Source organism: Callionymus lyra, chromosome 14, assembly GCF_982586985.1.
Source record: "Callionymus lyra chromosome 14, fCalLyr1.hap1.1, whole genome shotgun sequence".
In the NCBI taxonomy this organism is placed as follows: domain Eukaryota; kingdom Metazoa; phylum Chordata; class Actinopteri; order Syngnathiformes; family Callionymidae; genus Callionymus; species Callionymus lyra.
This window is the reverse complement of record NC_141831.1, coordinates 24636374-24655735: the sequence shown is the minus strand read 5'-3', so window position 1 is coordinate 24655735 and position 19362 is coordinate 24636374. Positions and strand designations below refer to the sequence as shown.

General features: G+C 44.3%; 1 protein-coding gene across 2 annotated transcripts; it reads left to right on the top strand.

Moving 5' to 3' along the window:
* The first annotated feature begins 499 nt into the window (after positions 1-499).
* myo7ab (myosin VIIAb) lies at positions 500-17027 on the top strand. Of its 2 annotated transcripts, XM_087808171.1 has the most exons (48): positions 500-569; positions 646-759; positions 840-992; positions 1158-1342; positions 1400-1521; positions 1595-1737; positions 1825-1938; positions 2003-2156; positions 2217-2293; positions 2419-2538; positions 2734-2876; positions 5054-5264; positions 5323-5458; positions 5825-5931; positions 7949-7990; positions 8218-8355; positions 8438-8596; positions 8656-8748; positions 8822-8916; positions 8978-9062; positions 9128-9346; positions 9952-10269; positions 10332-10535; positions 10674-10850; positions 10920-11009; positions 11065-11189; positions 11266-11392; positions 11592-11711; positions 11775-11948; positions 12012-12239; positions 12321-12491; positions 12560-12677; positions 12887-13013; positions 13206-13375; positions 13447-13637; positions 13765-13889; positions 13952-14109; positions 14316-14469; positions 14696-14851; positions 14910-15015; positions 15070-15183; positions 15351-15438; positions 15498-15604; positions 15660-15845; positions 15904-16020; positions 16082-16165; positions 16261-16380; positions 16750-17027. In XM_087808171.1, the coding sequence occupies exons 1-48, from the start codon at positions 552-554 to the stop codon at positions 16840-16842; spliced, it is 6576 nt and encodes a 2191-aa protein (XP_087664297.1). In that variant the 5' UTR covers positions 500-551; the 3' UTR covers positions 16843-17027. The 2 variants fall into 2 exon arrangements, with proteins under 2 accessions (XP_087664297.1, XP_087664298.1); XM_087808172.1 differs by lacking the exon at positions 7949-7990.
* Positions 17028-19362: the final 2335 nt, after the last annotated feature.

The following is a 19362-nucleotide window of genomic DNA, read 5'->3' as shown; positions in this document are numbered from 1 at the left end:
GACCGACAACTCTGTCTTCAAGTCCCATCGTGGTCATGTGACCATGTTGACTTTCATCAGCGTGCGTTTGGACGACGGCGTAATCTTCTTATTGTCCCACTTACGGGGCATTAAAGCCCTCTGCTGCCCTGTATGACTCCATCAGTACACCGAGTTCACCTGCAACTCACATGTGACGTCACCTGGATTATATTTGCCTCAAGATATTTACCAAAATAGTAAGTCATGATTTTACCATCAAACAAAAAAGTCCGGAATCAATTCCACATACATCATTTACAAGAAATCTTTTCTGTCACTCTTACTCGTTGTCAGAGCGGAACCAGGAGAAGGAAAATGATTCAGCAGCTTCATGTTAATTACACATGAGATTATCCTTAGGAATGTTGCTAAGCCTTTAATAACACACACACATGTACACACACTGACACACAATCAAACAGAAACATATAGTCAATCTCATACACCTGCGTTTGCAGCACGTTCACTCCGTGTGACTGTTTCAGAACCACTGGTGGACCTCTGATGTGGAGTCTTGCCGAGCCTGAAACATGGTCATTCTACAGCAGGTGAGTCCAGAAGAGGGGGTGGGGGGGCATCTGTGCGAAACTGAGACTAGAGCGTAACAAAGTCACTTTTCCTCAGGGGGACCATGTGTGGCTGGACCTCAAGACAGGTCGAGAGTTTGATGTCCCGGTGGGAGCCGTGGTCAAGCTGTGCGAGTCCGGACAGATCCAGGTCCTGGACGATGAAGGAACAGTGAGTGTGTTGTTTTTGACATGGTGTGTGATCCATAATTGATGACATCATTAATGAGACAATGATGTCCACACTCACAGGAAAATTGGATCTCACCTCAGAATGCCACAAATATCAAGCCCATGCACCCCACATCTATCCATGGTGTGGAGGACATGATCCGCCTAGGAGACCTGAATGAAGCTGGGATTCTCAGAAACCTACTTATTCGATACAATGAGCGGGTCATCTATGTAAGTATGAGCACACCACTGCTCAGAGGGTCCGGCTCAAACGGGGGACAGGTCAGAGGTCGCATAGGTCACGCGCAGTGAGATGGATCAATTTGTGCTGTAGAACTGTCAGAACAGTCCTAGGACTTCCTATTTTCTGACCCACGGCTCTCTGTGGTCCCACAGACATACACCGGATCCATTCTGGTGGCTGTTAACCCATACCAGCTGCTGCCCATCTACACGGCGGACGAGATCCACCACTACACCAACAAGAAGATCGGAGAGATGCCACCGCACATCTTCGCCATCGCTGACAACTGCTACTTCAACATGCAGCGAAACAACAAGGACCAGTGCTGCATCATCAGGTACGAGTGTGTGTACATGTGTGTGTGTGTCTGTTGTCAACTGTGTGTGTTATTCAGCGGAGAGTCTGGTGCTGGTAAGACTGAGAGCACCAAGTTGATCCTTCAGTTCCTGGCAGCCATCAGTGGTCAACACTCATGGATCGAGCAACAGGTTTTGGAGGCTACGCCCATCCTGGAGGGTCAGTGTCCTCCTGGAAGTTTTGATGTTACAAGGGTATAATAGGAACTCACCATGTGACTCTTCTGTCCCAGCATTTGGGAACGCTAAGACCATCAGGAATGACAACTCCAGTCGCTTCGGAAAATACATTGACATCCACTTCAACAAGCGTGGTGCCATTGAGGGCGCCAAGATCGAGCAGTACCTGCTGGAGAAGTCCCGTGTCTGCCGACAGGTGAGCCGTGAGGGTCTTGCTGATTTTCAGGAAGTCCACCTTCTCTGTGCTATGATTGGCTGCAGCATCATTTGCCTTCTTTCTCAGGCTCCAGACGAGAGGAACTATCATATTTTCTACTGCATGCTGCGGGGCATGGTCCCCGAGATGAAGTCGAAACTGGGCCTGGGCCTGGCACAAGACTACACCTATCTGAACATGGTCAGTCCACCCACGAGTGGTCACACAACCGTCAGCACCAGTCGCTCACATGTGTGTTCTGCAGGGGAACTGCACGGAGTGTGACGGACGTGACGACCTGCGCGACTATTCCAGCATTTTGTCAGCCATGAAGGTCCTGATGTTCACCGAGACCGAGAACTGGGAGATCTCCAAGCTGCTTGCCGCTATTCTGCACATGGGCAACCTGCGCTACGAGGGTGAGCCACCACAAGAGACCTAGTCGCAAACTCGGTCTAATTGAATAACATGATTTTTAGCTAGAACTTACGACAATCTGGACGCGTGTGTGGTTGTGAAGTCACCGGACCTGCTGACCGCCGCGTCGCTCATGGAGGTGTGTGTGTCTATTTACTGAGGTCTCTGTTGGAGGTGTGTGTGAGAGTGTGTGTGTTTGTCTGAGTGTACGTGAAGGTGTTGCCACCATTACTGACCTCACGGTGTTTATGTGGCTGTGTGCAGGTGGAGTCCAAAGACGTATGCGTGTGTCTGACCACAAGAACTCTGATTACCCGAGGTGAGAGTGTTGTAACCCCCCTCAGTGTGGAACAAGGTCTGGATGTCAGGGATGCTTTCGTCAAGGTAACACGACTTCACTGAAGCACACACAAACTGATTCAGCATCATAAGAACAACAAAAGGCCTACTGTCATGACCACCTTTGGATGCTCACACTGCGTTGTAGATCTCATGTTCTCAGTGTGTTCGTACAATGGGGCACCGACCTCTCTTAGGTGTGGGTTTAACTCTGGTCTGACTTCAGTTCTGATCCTGAAGGGAATCTATGGTCGGCTTTTTGTCTGGATCGTGGACAAGATCAACGCCGCCATATATCGGCCGCAGAGCTGCGAGAGCAGCATCATCCGTCGGTCGATTGGTCTGCTCGACATCTTCGGCTTCGAGAACTTCATTGTGAACAGGTTCGATTCAGTCTATAGTGTGACGAGGAAGATGATGACGATAAGTGTGATTATGATGGCATTATGATAATGGTTTGTATGATCATTTTATTGTTTATGATCGTGATGATGACGGAGTTGGTAATGTTGATAATGATGATAAAAATGTTTATCATGAAGCCAATTGTGATGATGTTAATGATGATGATGATGATGGTTATAGTTGTCGTAATGTTGATTATGATGGTAGTGTTAATGATGGTGATGATGATGATGATAATGTTGATGATGATGATGATTATAGTTGTGAAAATGTTGTTGATGATCATGATGATTATAGTTGTGAAAATGGTGATGATGATAATGATGATTATGATTATAGTTGTGAAAATGTTGTTGATGATGATGATGATGATTATAGTTTTGAAAATGGTGATGATGATGATGATTATGATTATAGTTGTGAAAATGGTGATGATGATGATCGTGATGGTGATGATGATGATTATAGTTGTAAAATGGTGATGATGATGATAATGTTGATGATGATGATTATAGTTGTGAAAATGATGATGATGATGATTAAAGTTTTGAAAATGTTGATGATGATGATGATTATAGTTGTGAAAATGATGATGATGATGATGATGATTATTATAGTTGTGAAAATGGTGATGGTGATGATGATGATTATAGTTGTAAAATGGTGATGATGATGATGGTGATTATAGTTGTAAAATGGTGATGATGATGATGATAATGTTGATGATGATGATGATTATAGTTGTGAAAATGATGATGATGATGATTATAGTTTTGAAAATGGTGATGATGATGATGATAATGTTGATGATGATGATGATTATAGTTGTGAAAATGATGATGATGATGATTATAGTTGTGAAAATGTTGTTGATGATCATGATGATTCTAGTTGTGAAAATGGTGGTGATGATGATGATGATTATAGTCGTGAAAGTGTTGATGATGAGGATGATGATTATTATAGTTGTGAAAATGGTGATGGTGATGATGATGATTATAGTTGTAAAATGGTGATGATGATGATGATGGTGATGATGATTATAGTTGTAAAATGGTGATGACAATGTTAGTGGTGATGATTATAGTTGTGAAAATGTTGTCGATGATGATGATTATAGTTGTGAAAATGTTGTTTATTATGATGATGATTATAGTTTTGAAAAAGGTGATGATTATGATGATGATTATGATTATAGTTGTGGAAATAGTGATGATGATGATGACGGTGATGGTGATGATTATTATAGTTGTAAAATGGTTATGATGATGATGATGATGATTATAGTTGCGAAAATGGTGATGATGATTATAGTTGTGAAAATGTTGATGAGGATGATGATGATGATGATGATGATTATAGTTGTGGAAATGGTGGTGATGATGAAGATTATAGTTGTGAAAATGGGGATAATGATAGTGTTAATGATGACAATGATGATGATCATGATGATGATTATAGTTGTGAAAATGTTTATGATGATGATGATTATAGTTGTGAAAATAGTGATGATGATGATGGTGATGATGATGACTATAGTTGTAAAAAGGGTGATGATCATGAAAGTGGTAATTATGATGATTGTGGTAATGATAATTATAGTTGTTATTATTGGTATAAGTGGTGGTAATGATTTTTGTTCTAATGATGATTAAAGTTGTGATAATGATGAAGATAATGGTGATGATTACGATGGTAATGATGTTTATAGTTGTGGTAATGGCGATGATGATGATGATAGTGGTTATGATGATTAAAGTTGTGATAATGATGATTCTGATAGTGATGATGCTGATTATAGTTGTGATAAAGGTGATGAAAATGTTGCTGATTATATTTGTGATGATGAAGATTATGATAGTTATAGTTGATAGTAATATAGCAGTGATAATTGTGGTAATTGTGATAGTGGTGAGATGATGATGTTGATAATGATAATTATAGTTGTGATAATGATGATAATGGTTATGATGATGAAGAGTATGACAACAATGATGATGATAAGGATGATGATGAAGATAGTGGAGATGATGACAATAATGATATTGTTGGGATGATGAAGATAATAATGATGACAATCATGGTAAAGACTGTGATAGGCTAAAGCGTATTGGCTGATGAATACAATGGAGGTTTGTGTTTCTGGTGTCGGCAGCTTCGAGCAGCTCTGCATCAACTTTGCCAACGAGCACCTGCAGCAGTTCTTTGTGCGTCACGTCTTCAAGCTGGAGCAGGAGGAGTACAACCTGGAGGACATCAGCTGGCAGCACATCGAGTTCACCGACAACCAGGACGCTCTGGACATGATCGCTAACAAACCAATGAACATCATATCGCTCATCGACGAAGAGAGCAAGTTCCCCAAGGTGGAGTCGCACCCACAACCCCTGTGAGGCGCCGAACTGATGCTGACTTTCTCTGCAGGGCACAGACAGCACCATGTTGAACAAGCTCAACTCGCAGCACAAGCTCAACTCCAACTACGTCCCCCCCAAGAACAGCTACCAGACCCAGTTCGGGATCCAGCACTTTGCCGGCGTGGTCCACTATGAGACCAGAGGTGGGTTCTAACCAGAATCAATCTGGGTCCTGCATCTCAGTCAAAAGTGTACAGAGCAGTCCCATACCTCCTGAAGAAGTGAAGGTGCATTCAGGTTCTGTTGGAACTGTAGATTTTGATCATGAAGAAGTTATATAACAAATTAAACATAAATCTAAATTAGTGGTCAAAATGTCCAACAGAACCCTGAAAACATAATCACTGTCTCCAATTGTGGAAGTGTCTCCTGGAGTCTCTAGGTCTGCAGCTGACGTGAAATTGTAGATAAATCTTTATGCAGAGTTGTGTTGTGGACAAGTTCGTCAAAGTTATGTTTAATTTGTGACAAGTTATGTGTCAAAGTTAAGTCTTATGCTTCTTGTGCAGGATTCCTGGAGAAGAACCGAGACAGTCTTCACAGTGACATCATCCAGCTTGTCCACTCGTCCAAGAACAAGTTCATCAAGCAGATCTTCCAGGCAGATGTGGCCATGGTGAGTCCTCTTCTTCTGCTGTTGACCCCAGCAGTTTAGAGTTTTATCTCATTTTCAGGAGAGACTTGTCTGGGGGTCCAGGCCATCAGACTTTGATGTTTATAGCTTGGTTGTAATGGTAACAGTGCCAGATCTCCAGCCTCCTTCTTTTCTGGTCACATGATCCAAATAAAGGTACACAGGCCAGTGTTAGAACCTGATCCTGGATTATCATTTCAGTCCTATTTAAACGATTGACGTCTGCTGCTCACTAACAACTGCAACTTGTTTAAGAGCAACGTTTTCAAGGGGGGGAGGCGGCGGGCACCAAAGGACTCCAGCCTAAAACAGACTTTTACCGCATTATAAAACACATTTTCCGGTTTCATGATTTCACAAACAGTGCTAATAGTATGGGGCAATTATTTTCTTCATACATTTACATATTATTAGACAAATATGCGCACAGTTTTTTTTAAGTGGATGTTTCTACCAGTAGTCTACTCTATCAGAGGCTATTAGTCTGTCCATATTTTACACAGTCTATGGCAGGGGTGGGAAATTACGGTACTCAAGGGTCGCAGTGGGTGCAGTTTTTTTTGTTTCAACCAACCGCCCACTAGAGCGGTGTGAATACAGGCCGGCATCTTGGTACAGATCTCGCTCCTACAGTGCCTTACTTCTATAGAGGAATGCAGTGTTTACACTATAAAAGTGATCATGAATCGCTCATTTGTCAAGTTTTTTTTTTCACTGGGTTTGTTTTTCAAACTTCAGACCAGATAGACAGATATTATTAGAAGGAATATTTTAGATAAAAATCTATAAAAAAAAACATTTTGAAGTTATAGATGAAACAAATATTAAAGGTATGCTGAGGATAATGTCACAATATAACATAATGTTTTAAAATGAAATATTCTTTTGAGAAAACGTTGGATAAAATTATGGATCACTGCAATGTAATAAGAAGTGCAGCTTACAAATGACAGTTCATTGTTGATACTACCTCAGTAATCGATTTTTAAATAAAACCCTTTAAGATATTAAACTAATTTGACAGAATTTACCCCTTCTGTTGCAACTGAACTTGGGACAATAGATTTACAAAAACAATTTATTACAAAAGACCTAAACATTAGTTAAAAGATTACACTAGATCACACAAATTCCCAGATTGCATGTCAAGGATTCAATAATAACTATTTGTATTATTATTTGTAATTGTACTAAACTAAAACCCCTTAAAGATCCCACGAGATCGCGTTAGTATATTCCGCTCATTAGAGCATCCGAAGGCGGCACAGAAGTCCGACATTACTAGTAAAACCAGTATTTTTTAAATATTCAAGCACCCTGTATCAACAGTTTAAAAATCTGTCCTGAATTCAGCGAATAATTGTATTTTAAGATTGAGAAGTACCTCCTTCCCTGCAGTTGATAATGTGCCGCTGTCTCTAATGACATTGTACCAAGATGGCAGCGCTTTATACACATCTGTCTACAGTCTATGCGGCATCTTTGTATATATGTCTATGGTTTTAGCTGAAACCTGGTTAAACTGTGCATGCTCAATCGGTTTGAACAAAAACCTGCACCTACTGCGGCCCTAGAGGACTGGATTGCCATCCCCTGGTCTATAGGCACCCAAAAAAATAAACCTGAAAAAAAGTGTATCTGGTTAGCTAACTAGGTATATAAGAGCAGCAAACTTGATCAATTTATGTCTCTATAGGTGAAATAAAGAAATGACCTATTTGGAGAAAATACCTAAGCACATACATGAATAAAGATTATTCTAAAATAATAATACAAAGAAGAAAAGTGCTTTTTTGAGTTCTGTTAGGAGAGTCTGAAGACTAATAAGGTTACAGGTGATTCAGTGGGTTAGAGAGACATAAGGAGAATTGAGGGGAAGACTTTTGTTAGGTTCAGGTAGAGTATCAGGAGAAGATGTTTCCTCACTAACGCTAATGTTTCCCACACTGACTCTTTTTTCTCCTTTGCTTCTTTTCCGCTCTTGACCTTTTGACCTCAGTTTCTGTGCGGCTATCAGCAGACCAGCACTATGGCACCCAAGGTAATCTCGTCCGTCTACATTCTGCTTCTCTCTCCACTAGAACCCTGTCCTCCTCCAGGACATGCTCCAGATGGACTTATCTGACGTAGTTACACTCCAGGTCCCTGTGTTAAGGTCTCTCAGCTCTAATAGTCCCGATGGACCTCCATGACCACCAAACTCTCCCCAACATCCTGACAGATCTGTTGCTTATGTGTGTGTGCATGTGTGTGTTTGTGTGTGTTTAGGGAGTAGAGACGAGGAAACGATCTCCAACTCTAAGCAGTCAGTTCAAACGTTCTTTGGAGATGTTGATGAGAACTTTGAGTGTGTGCCAGCCGTTCTTTGTGCGCTGCATCAAACCCAATGAGTTCAAGAGACCTATGGTAAGTGTGTGTAAATGATTGTAATGCAGCCTCCAACTATGATTCTAACTTGTGTGTGTTGTTGTATGTGCGTGCGTGAAAGTTGTTCGACAGAGAATTGTGTGTCCGGCAGCTCCGGTACTCTGGCATGATGGAAACCATCCGGATCAGACGTGCTGGGTACCCAATTCGCTACACTTTTGCTGAGTTTGTTGAGCGGTACCGGGTCTTGTTCCCGGGAGTCAAACCAGCACATGTTCAGGTTAGTCCTAGGCGGCTCGACGTGGTGAAGAATTTATTGATCAAGTGTCCATGCTTCAGGAAAACCTAAGGGGGACGTGTGAGCAGATTGTCCATGCCAGAATGGGTCAGCAAGACGACTGGAAGATCGGAAAGACGAAGATCTTCCTGAAGGTTGAACCAGTGTGCTTATGATCTGGTCCCGTTTCAACCAAGGTGCTCAGTTTATATTGCTGTCATTCTACAGGACCATCACGATATGCAGCTGGAGATTGCAAGGGACAAGTCGATCACTGACAAGGTTATTCTCATTCAGAAGGCAGTCCGGGGGCGCAGGGAGAGGTACGACCTGGGGGAAAATATCACATTTATACGGACAGTCAGCTAAGCTTTCTCTCCTCAGATCAAACTTCTTAAAACTACGCAGCTCTGTGACCTTCATCCAGAAGTGGTGGCGGGGTTACCTCTGCCGGAGGAACTACCAGACAGTTAGTTTTCTGGTCTCATTCTGATAAGGGAAGTCTCCTCTTAACTCGGCCTTTTTGTCTTTCAGATGGTTTCCGGTTTTGTACGCCTGCAGGCCGTCTACAGGTCCAGGAAGTTCTACCGAAGCTACCGGACCACTCGCCTGCATGTGACTATGATCCAGGCCCGGTGCCGAGGGTTCTTGGTCAGGCAGATGTTCTGGAAGCGTCTTCATGCTGTGTTGACCCTGCAGGCATTCACCAGAGGGATGATTGCACGGCGCTTCTGCCAGCGGCTGCGCTCTGAGGTAAAGGCTCCCTATGTTTACTTCTGCTTCATGACCTTGGTTGTGGTCCCTAAACGGCTGGAGTACTGGTGCTGAAGCAAGGTCATTTTCTAGAAGAGAAAACACCGATCTTCTTTTTGATCCGGCTGTGTCAACAGGCTAACACTAGCATTTTAGAGTGTCACTAACACTTGCCTAAAGAAATGCTAATGGTGCTAAAACTGTTAAGGATAACTTATGTAACTAAATGTGCCAACATGGTCCTACATTCTATCATTTTTGCCAGCAGTGATCATACTAATGTTCCTAATGGTGCCAACTATGTTTAAATTGTGATAAACACCAAATAAATTAAAACACATAACAAAACTTTAAATCTCTGCGTGTTATTTGGCAAGCTGAGAGTAAAAAGTTTAGATAGCATGGTAGAGGAATTAGCAGTGTAAGTATTTACCTTGACACAGTAGCTATCATGGAAGACTAAGTAGCATCGGTAGGGTAGCTAGCATGAGTCAGGTAGCTATCTTAGCAGAGAAGCTAGCAAAGCAGATTAGTTAGCGCAGCAGAATAGTTAATTGCATGATGAGTATTTCTCTACTGCTGATGACCTTCTCTCTGTCCCGCAGCTGGAGCATCAGCGGGAGGCGGAGCACCAACGTCTGGCTGAAGAGGAGCTGCTGCGAAACCAAATGACGGCCCGACGAGCAAAAACAGAGGCAGACAGGAAGCACCAGGAGCGCCTTGTCCGACTGGCCCAGCAAAAAGACGAGCGGGAGCGAGAAGAAAAGGAGGAAGCCCGCAGGAAGAAAGAGTTGGTGGAGCAAATGGAGCGTGAGAAGGAGCAGCCAGTGGACCACTCAGACATGGTAGACCGCATGTTTGGGTTCCTAGGGAACTCAGGATTGCTGCCCAACCAAGACGGACAAGGACCCAAAGGATTTGAGGTTTTTTGATGTGAAAGTCTGCACAGCCAGTATAGAGGTTCACATTTGGTTCCTCCTCTCAGGACCTGGAAAATGTATCCCAGGCTGACAAGGAGGAAGAAATGAGCGAGGCGCCGCCACTTCCAGATGATGAGGACGAGGACCTGTCAGACTACAAATACTCCAAGTTTGCGGCTGCATACTTCCAGGGGGTTTCTACACACACATACATCCGACGAGCACTGAAGCAACCACTTTTGTTCCATGAGGATGAAGGAGACCAGCTGGTGAGTGTCTATGGATTTCTTTGGTGCATGACCAACCGAATGGCCCTGGATTAGCTTGATCTTTGGTCTTGGGCCTCGTTTTCACAACAGTCCAATCTTCTAGATCATGGTGAAGTTCTCACTGTGTCTGTCCTGCAGGCCGCGCTAGCAGTCTGGATCACCATCCTGAGGTTCATGGGTGATCTGCCCGAGCCCAAGTGTGCATTGCTCATTAGTGACGGCAGTGAAAAGATTCCAGTGATGACCAAAATCTATGAGACACTCGGGAAGAGGAGCTACAGGAGGGAGCTGCAGGAGCTGCAGGGAGAGGAGGAGGTGAGGGGTGTTCTGTCCAAGTCTTCCAAACATACCTGTGGGTATCATGTCATCCATGGTTCTCCACAGATCAGTTCCACAGAGAATCAGAAAAGGAACAGTGTCAGACACAAGCTGGTGTCTCTGACCCTGAAGAGGAAATCCAAGATCACAGAGGAGGTAAGTTTCGAACCAGTCGTTGGGGAGCAGCATGGACTAATGATGTCATAACCAGGTGACCCGCCGACTGACAGAGGGTGACTACAGTCAGGGCAACAGCATGCTAGAGGACCGACCCACCTCCAACCTGGAAAAGCTGCACTTCATCATTGGGAATGGGATCTTGAGACCTGCGCTCAGGTAACCGAGGGAGTGTTAACCTCATCAGGTCTCACTGAGACAAGGATTTTGACTTTGCTGATTATGTCCACTTCAGGGATGAAGTCTACTGTCAAATCTGCAAGCAGCTGACCCAGAACCCTTCCAAGAGCAGCCATGCTAGGGGCTGGATTCTGCTGTCACTTTGCGTCGGCTGCTTCGCTCCTTCAGAGAAGTTTGTCAAAGTAAGTCCTTCAGATGCAGACTGAATCTTCCAGTTTTCTGACTCACTCATGCTGCTCTGCCTTTCTGACAAAGCTATGACTATTGACTTGTTTGTAGCTGAGACATGTGACTAACTCCAGTCACATGTCGAGTCACGAGTCAGCTTACTACATTATAGTTCATGAGTTGAGCAGGTCATAACGACTACATCTCTCACAGTATCTGCGCACATTCCTAGTCAACGGGCCCCCGGGCTATGCTCCGTACTGCGAGGAGCGACTCAGACGCACTTTTGTCAACCGCACAAGGACTCAGCCGCCATCGTGGCTTGAGCTGCAGGTACTACACATCAGATCAAATCTTCCCACTTCGTAGATTCTGAGGAAATCTTTTTGCTTTCAGGCAACCAAGTCCAAAAAGCCAATCATGTTGCCAGTGACATTCATGGACGGAACCACTAAAACCCTCCTGGCAGACTCTGCAACAACCTCCAGTGAACTCTGCAACGCTCTAGCTGACAAGATCAACCTTCGGGACCGCTTTGGTTTCTCCCTCTACATCGCACTGTTTGACAAGGTCTTCATCATCTTCATCCTGATCATTATTGTGTTCGCCGACTCATGTGACGTCTCTGGTCAGGTGTCGTCTCTGGGAAGTGGAAGCGACCATGTGATGGATGCCATCTCACAATGCGAGCAGTATGCCAAAGAGCAGGGCGCTCAGGAGCGCAATGCCCCATGGAGGTTGTTCTTTAGGAAAGAGATCTTCACGCCGTGGCACTGCTCCGCTGACGACCATGTGTCCACCAACCTCATCTACCAACAGGTGGTCAGAGGAGTCAAGTTCGGGGAGTACCGATGTGAGAAGGTGAGACCATGTTATAGAACCAGATACTTGATCAACAGTCGTCCAGCGTCTCTGGTCTAATCCAGTCTGCCGGTACAACAGGAGGAGGACCTGGCAGAACTGGCCTCACAGCAGTACTATGTAGACTACGGTGCTGAGATCCTGCAGGATCGTCTGCTCAATCTAATATCCTCCTACATCCCTGACCGGGAGATCAGCGCCACCAAAACTCCAGAAAAGTGGGTCCAGCTAATCACCAGTGTCAACAAGAAGGTCCATACAACACCAAAATCTTTAGAGTGGAAATGGGCTCACCAATGACCCAGCTTTGGTGTTTTCAGGCACTCCACTTGAATAGGAGATCCAATGTGCAGAAGGTGAAGGAGGACGTGGTTGCCTTTGCTCGCCTCAAATGGCCGCTCCTTTTCTCACGCTTCTATGAGGCCTTCAAATTTTCTGGTCAGTTCGATAATGTGCTTAGGAGTTAAACAGGGGATGTAAGGTTAAAAAAAAAAAACTGGATGGAGAAGAAAAACGAGGTAGAGAAGGGGAGGTTGAGAAGGAGAAAGGAGGAGGGACATGGTCTAATGTGAGGAAAGGGGGTGTAAAATGCTGTGCAGTGTTGATAGAGTAGGTCCATCTAAAAACAACACGACTTATCTTGGCAGGTCCAAGTCTCCCCAAGAATGATGTGATTGTGGCGGTGAACTGGACCGGTGTGTACTTCGTGGACGAGCAGGAACAGGTTCTACTGGAGCTCTCATTCCCTGAGATTATCGCTGTGTCTAGCAGCAGGTAAGCGACCTCATGTTGTTGTGGTTTTTCATCAACCAGACTATTTAAAACTGTAGTCCGCCTCCGACCTGACATTGACTGAAACCACCGAAACCTGTATCAACACAGTGTTACGTTCATCCCTGAAGGTGGACATAACTTTCTGTACCAAGTGTAAGACTTTTCCTTATATCTTATGCCTGGTGGGTACAGAGGAGGAAAACTTCAAGGACAGAGTTTCACGCTGGCAACCATCAAAGGAGATGAGTACACATTCACATCGAACAATGCAGAGGACATCCGTGATTTGGTCGTCTCCTTCCTGGAGGGCCTAAGAAAGAGGTCAAAATATGTGGTAGGACTGCTGGACTGTCCGAACCCTGGTAAGATCGACATTACGTTTCGCATGTAACGGGGTTTAGTCAGTCTGCTGACCAGCACCTTTAATCTGCAGTTGGTGCCGCATCTAATTTCCTGAGCTTCTGTAAGGGAGACCTGATTATCCTGGACGAACACAGTGGGGAGCATGTCTTGACCTCTGGCTGGGCCCACGGGATCAACGACCGAACCAAGCAACGAGGAGACTTTCCCGCTGACTGTGTCTATGTGCTGCCCTCAGTCAGCCGTCCACCGTACGACATTGTGGTAAGACCAGAACCAAAGTCCAGTTGGTTTTTAGAGGTTGATAAGACCAGGGCAAGCTGACCGGACTATCGCCAGAGACTGTATTAACACTTTGTTCTTGTCTACCTTATTTTCTCTCCTGGGTCAGGCACTGGTGACCATGACCCCGGACCAGAGGAGGGAGTCCATTGGTCCTACACAAATGAACCTCAGTGAGCAGGAGGACCGGGCCAAGGCCTACACACTGGAGGATTTCTCTTACGACTACTTCAGGTTCTGATCTTTCAAGTAAGAGTGTGTTTTCATGGCTGACCGGCAAGGTGCTTCTTCTGCAGACCTCCTCCCAAGAGCACCCTTAGCCGGGTAATGATTTCCAAGGCCCGCGGGAAGGAAAATCTGTGGAGCTGCAGCCGAGAGCCACTCAAGCAGCCGCTGCTGAAGAAGGTTCTGGCTCATGAAGAACTGGCCCAGGAGGCCTGCGTGGCCTTCATGGATATCCTTTAAGAAGAGAGCCGGTTGACTGGACTAGGACCATATCATTGAGACAGGAAGAACGTGAAGTCTATATTGTGTAAATGCAGGGTTCTGCTGATTCTGCTGTTGGTCAACTTGGATCACATCCAAAACCTCGTCCATGAAAATAGCAGAAACAGAACTCAGTCTGAGGTTGATCTGGTTTGATTCCTTAACTTCTGTCACCAGTGATGAAGTACATGGGTGACTACCCATCCAAGAGGACCCGCTCAGTCAACGAGCTGACGGACCATATTTTTGAGGGTGCATTGAAGGCCGAACCTCTGAAGGACGAAATCTACTGTCAGATCCTCAAACAGCTGACAGACAATCATATCAAGTTAGTCACACACTGGGGAACACTGATGCCCAGAAATGGACCTATTGGGATGACTTTAGTTCCCAAATAGCATGCCTTAAAACCTCTTAATTCGCCTTTTTTAACAACACACTCACAAGTTTACGCATACGCACACATAGAGACATACATTTGGATGAAGTCACCACACAATCTAACATTTTATCATCCCTGTGTGTATGTATTTAAATGTTGTTGTTTTTTTCAGGTCCAGTGAGGAGAAGGGATGGGAGCTACTTTGGCTCTGCACTGGTCTCTTTCCTCCAAGCAATGTTTTGCTGCCTCATGTGCAGAAATTTCTTCAGGTCAAGAAGTTGTTCCCTCTTGCTGCTGACTGTATGCAGAGACTGCAGAAAAGCCTCAGGTGAGTCCCACTCACACTCTGTGTTACACACACACTAACTGGCTCTGGTTCTGAGTAGAAATGGGTCCAGGAAGTACCCCCCACACCTGGTTGAGGTGGAGGCCATCCAGCATAAGACTACTCAAATCTTCCACAAAGTTTATTTCCCAGACGACTCAGACGAGGTCAGTGTTTCTCCTGTTGTGGCGACAATCATGCTTTGACCTGATGTCTCTCAGGTCTTCGAGGTAGAATCCGGTACAAAAGCCAAAGACTTCTGCCAAAACATCTCCGGCCGCCTGATGCTGAAGTCATCCGAGGGCTTCAGCCTCTTCGTCAAGATCACAGACAAAGTAGCTGGTGGTCTGGTGTTAGCATGATAACAGACGGCACTCTAGCAGTTAGCACCACAGCTGTTAGCCCTCTAACTGTTTCATGCTAGCTGTTCGTACGCTAGCTATTAGCATTTTAGTGGGTAGCACACCAGCTGTTACCTAATGTGTCGCATTTATGTTTAAAGGTCATCAGCGTCCCAGACGGGGACTTCTTCTTCGACTTTGTGCGTCACCTTACAGACTGGATCAAGAAAGCTCGCCAGGTCAAAGATGGTAAGAGTTAGTTTTTAGCCTAATTTGGTACCACCACTGACATTCTGCATCTACTACAGGTGTGCAGCCATCACTCACATATCAGGTATTCTTCATGAAAAAGCTCTGGACCAACACAGCACCCGGGAAGGACACAATGGCTGACTCCATTTTCCACTACTATCAGGTGAGTGGGTTGGATCGGAAATCTCATGGGACCAGCTGACAACTTCTTTGTGCAGGAACTTCCAAAATATCTGCGTGGGTACCACAAGTGCAGCAGAGAGGAGGTTTACCAGCTGGGAGCGCTCATCTACCGTGTTAAATATGAGGAAGACAAGTCAAACTTTCAGAACATTCCCAAGATCCTAAAGGACCTGGTACCTCAGGACCAGATGAGACTGCTGTCACTCGACGACTGGAAGAGGGTGAGTATACTCTTTCCTTTGTGTAAGTCTGAGGTTTTGACCAGAGTATGTTCTGCAGTCCATCATGTCTCTATACAACAAGCATGCTGGGAAGAACCGCGAAGACGCCAAATTGTCCTTCTTGAAGATCATTTACAAGTGGCCCACGTTTGGATCCGCCTTCTTTGAGGTCAAGGTAATTATCCTGGGCTTGTCTACCTCAGAACTGGACCTGATCCAAGCTGATCTGTCCACAGCAAACCACTGACCCAAACTACCCAGAGACACTGCTGATTGCCATCAACAAGCTAGGAGTGAGTCTAATTGAACCGAAGACCAAGGTGAGCACTCTGAGCTCGGTCTCTGTCTAGCGTCTTTTAATATGGACCAGAGTTTGGGAAAAGGGGTCTCACTCCAACCTGTCTTGTTCCTGCAGGAGATTCTCATCACGCACCCTTTCACCAAGATCTCTAACTGGAGCAGTGGGAACTCATACTTCCACATTACCATCGGGAACTTGGTCCGAGGGTGCAAGCTGCTGTGTGAAACCTCACTGGTAAGTCTCTTTCCAGAACAAGTAACCAGACCTGAGCCACGTCAGTGTGACCTGAACCCCAAGATCTTGACTGCAGGACATCAAGACTTGACGTGTTGTCTCCTGTGTCCTTGATTATCTATCTCTATCACTTAACATTTGTACTGATACTGTTTGACCCTGAGCAAGACCTGGGTCAGTATCTGGTGAAGCAGAAGATGTCAAAATCAGAGATAACACAAGACCGCAAGCCTTGAGATCTGCAGGGTCCTGCAGGAGTCAAAGAAAAACCAAAGAAGCTCCAAACAAACTACACCTTAAATGACTCCAGGCTCTCTTGACGTTAAGACTTGATTTTGTGGTGCCACTCAGATCCGTCTCTCTCTTCAGGGCTACAAGATGGACGACCTGCTAACATCCTACATCAGCCAGATGTTAACCACAATGACAAAACAGCGAGCGTCACGTGGTAGCAGCAAGTGACGAGCGCTTGATCTCACCTGGTGCCTTCTCTGACTCTTTTTCTACATTTATTATAGCAACACAAACTTGATTATTGTCAAGTTATCAGGTAAAAGGAAAAACTGAACACAGAAGGATGCTGCAGATGACCTGTAATGATAGTCTCTAGAGGGCAGTAATGAGGGTCCAGTGATGTCAGTTCGACTGACTGAAGAGTGTCTGTCCGTTTAAATGTTTAAACGAGTAAACAAAAAAAAGTGATGACTTGTTGACTCGTTAGGCAGAACCACCACCAGATGGCACAAATTAACTTCCTGTCTTCATGTCCCAGTGCCCTTAGTAGTGGGCAAATGTTTTAGATATTGTTGTGTTGTTAATGAAATGAAACAAACCTACGATGTAAGAGGTGAACCTGTTCTAGAGCGTCCTTCACAGCATGGTACTCTAGCTCCAAATCTCAGAGTTACTCTGAGGTTCTATGGGGGTCACTGAGGTCACAGAATTCACTGGCTTAATCCCAAATGAAGCACTTGAGTGCAGATAGTCTCTATCAACGTGCCCATGACAACTTAATTAACATCACTCATGTGACTGATTTAGTCCGCAAGGCTGCAAGGGCTTGAGAATGTATCCTTAGAAATAAAACAACACCACCTCAATACTGATAAGGACCTGTAGAAAAAAATGTATGTAAAATGTATAAACAGATACATGGATATCAAGTGTCTGTCTGTCTGTGTGTGTCTGCTGATCCTACTTACTTAGAGACTCCCAAACTATTTAAAAAAAAATCTTATCGAAGGTGTCAGGGGGAGGGCAACTTGATCAGGTCAACAGAAAGGCTGTAATAGACCATCTGAAAATGTGTCTATTTATTTTTATTAAATTTAAAACACAAGTATTACATCATTAGTAAATTCCATCATTTCTGGTGGTTTTCGACAACACAAAGGCCCACAGTCCAACTGAAATTACTCTCTTCTCTCCTCTCCCCCTTTTAGGTTATTTGTTTTTCAAATGTATTTTTAAATAGAATAGAATGCCATCATTTGTCAATATACTTCTGTATAACGAAATTAGAGCCCCCCCCCCTTCAGTGCAAAACAAGCAATACATTAAAATTAAAATGTGTTTTTTACGTTGTATTTTTATTGTATAAATTACATTTTATTCTTTTAATAATATTAATTAGATATATAAAAAAACAATTTAACCAGAATTGAGGTAGAACAGGGTGTGTGCGTCAGTCCATGTTTGAGTGACAATGGCTTTGGGAAAGAAACTGTTCTTGAATCTGTTTGTTTTTGATTTGATGCACCTGTAACGCCTTCCTGAGGGCAACAGGTCAAACAGAGTTGAGCCAGGGCGGGGATTATCTCGGTGATATTTTTTGCTCTGGTGAGGCAGTGGCAGGTGAAAAGGTCAATCAGGGAGGGGAGGGGATGGCCAATGATTTTCTGGGCTGCCTTTATGATTTTCTGAAGCCTCTGCCTGTCTGCCATGGTGCAGCTACTGTACCAGACTGTGACTTCCAGGCAGTCTCTGTGAAGCAGTCCTGCAGCCTTTGGAGTGCATCTTCAGGCCAGGTTGTAATGGTCTTTGTGGTGGGCCTGGCACTCGGTCTGAGGGGCTTGTAGGCTGGGGAGAGCAGAAGGGACAGATGGTCAGACTGCCCAAGATGAGGGAGGAGTATGGCTCTGTATGCGTGTTTTATGTTGGAATAGACATGATCCAGGGTGTTTTCCCCCCTGGTTGAGTACAGTCTTCGAGTTAACCTTGTTAAAGTCTCCTGGTTATGTTTAGCAGGAGGGAGAGCGCAGTTTTTACATGGACGTGGGGTGGAATATACACGGCTGTGATGGTCTCTACTCTAGGTAGAAACTGGCAACGCTGGGTAATTCTGCTAGTATATAGCAGAATTTTTCATACTGTATATGAATCTATAATTATGTATTTAAATGTTAAATGCACATTTTTTGTATTAATACAATACAACAAATATAAATACACAGAAAATATCGAAGATATCCTCAAAACAAAAAATGGTTAGGAAAGTTTTGTCGACCAAAAGAAAAGTTTTCCTTTTTTCACTAAACTCTCTTTTTATGTCATGTGATGTCATGTGAGTCTTTGCAGGGTTCTCAGTCAGACAGTTTTGGTCTGGTAGGATTATCAAATGTCTTCCAAGAAATTAATTTTGTTGATTTGTTGTTGTTGAATGTTTATGTGCCTGAGAGCAAGAGTGCGTTTGTGTGTTCAAATGTTGTACTGTATGTTTGTGTGTCTGTATGTTGTTGTTGTTCAAGTTGTACTCCTCTCACCTCTGTCAATTTCTCTAGACTCAGGTCTAGACCATCTGTAGGTTCAAGGGTTATTTTATTTTTGTGCCACTCAATAGGAATAGAGCGGAATTTGGTTCCTGTGTTCAGGATGTTGTCTTGCTCTCATAGAGGTCTCCGCCCTTCAGGAGGACAATTCTACGGCAACTCGTAGTTCCTTTTTGCACAGCAGAAAACTGACCAGAAACTGTTTTCTTCAACT

Excerpts from the sequence above, each read along its gene's own strand:
- myo7ab (XM_087808171.1), top strand. Across the intron at positions 2,294-2,418 it reads CCGCCGCGTCGCTCATGGAG|GTGGAGTCCAAAGACGTATG; the intron begins GTGTGTGTGTCT and ends GGCTGTGTGCAG. Across the intron at positions 16,166-16,260 it reads TAATTGAACCGAAGACCAAG|GAGATTCTCATCACGCACCC; the intron begins GTGAGCACTCTG and ends TTGTTCCTGCAG.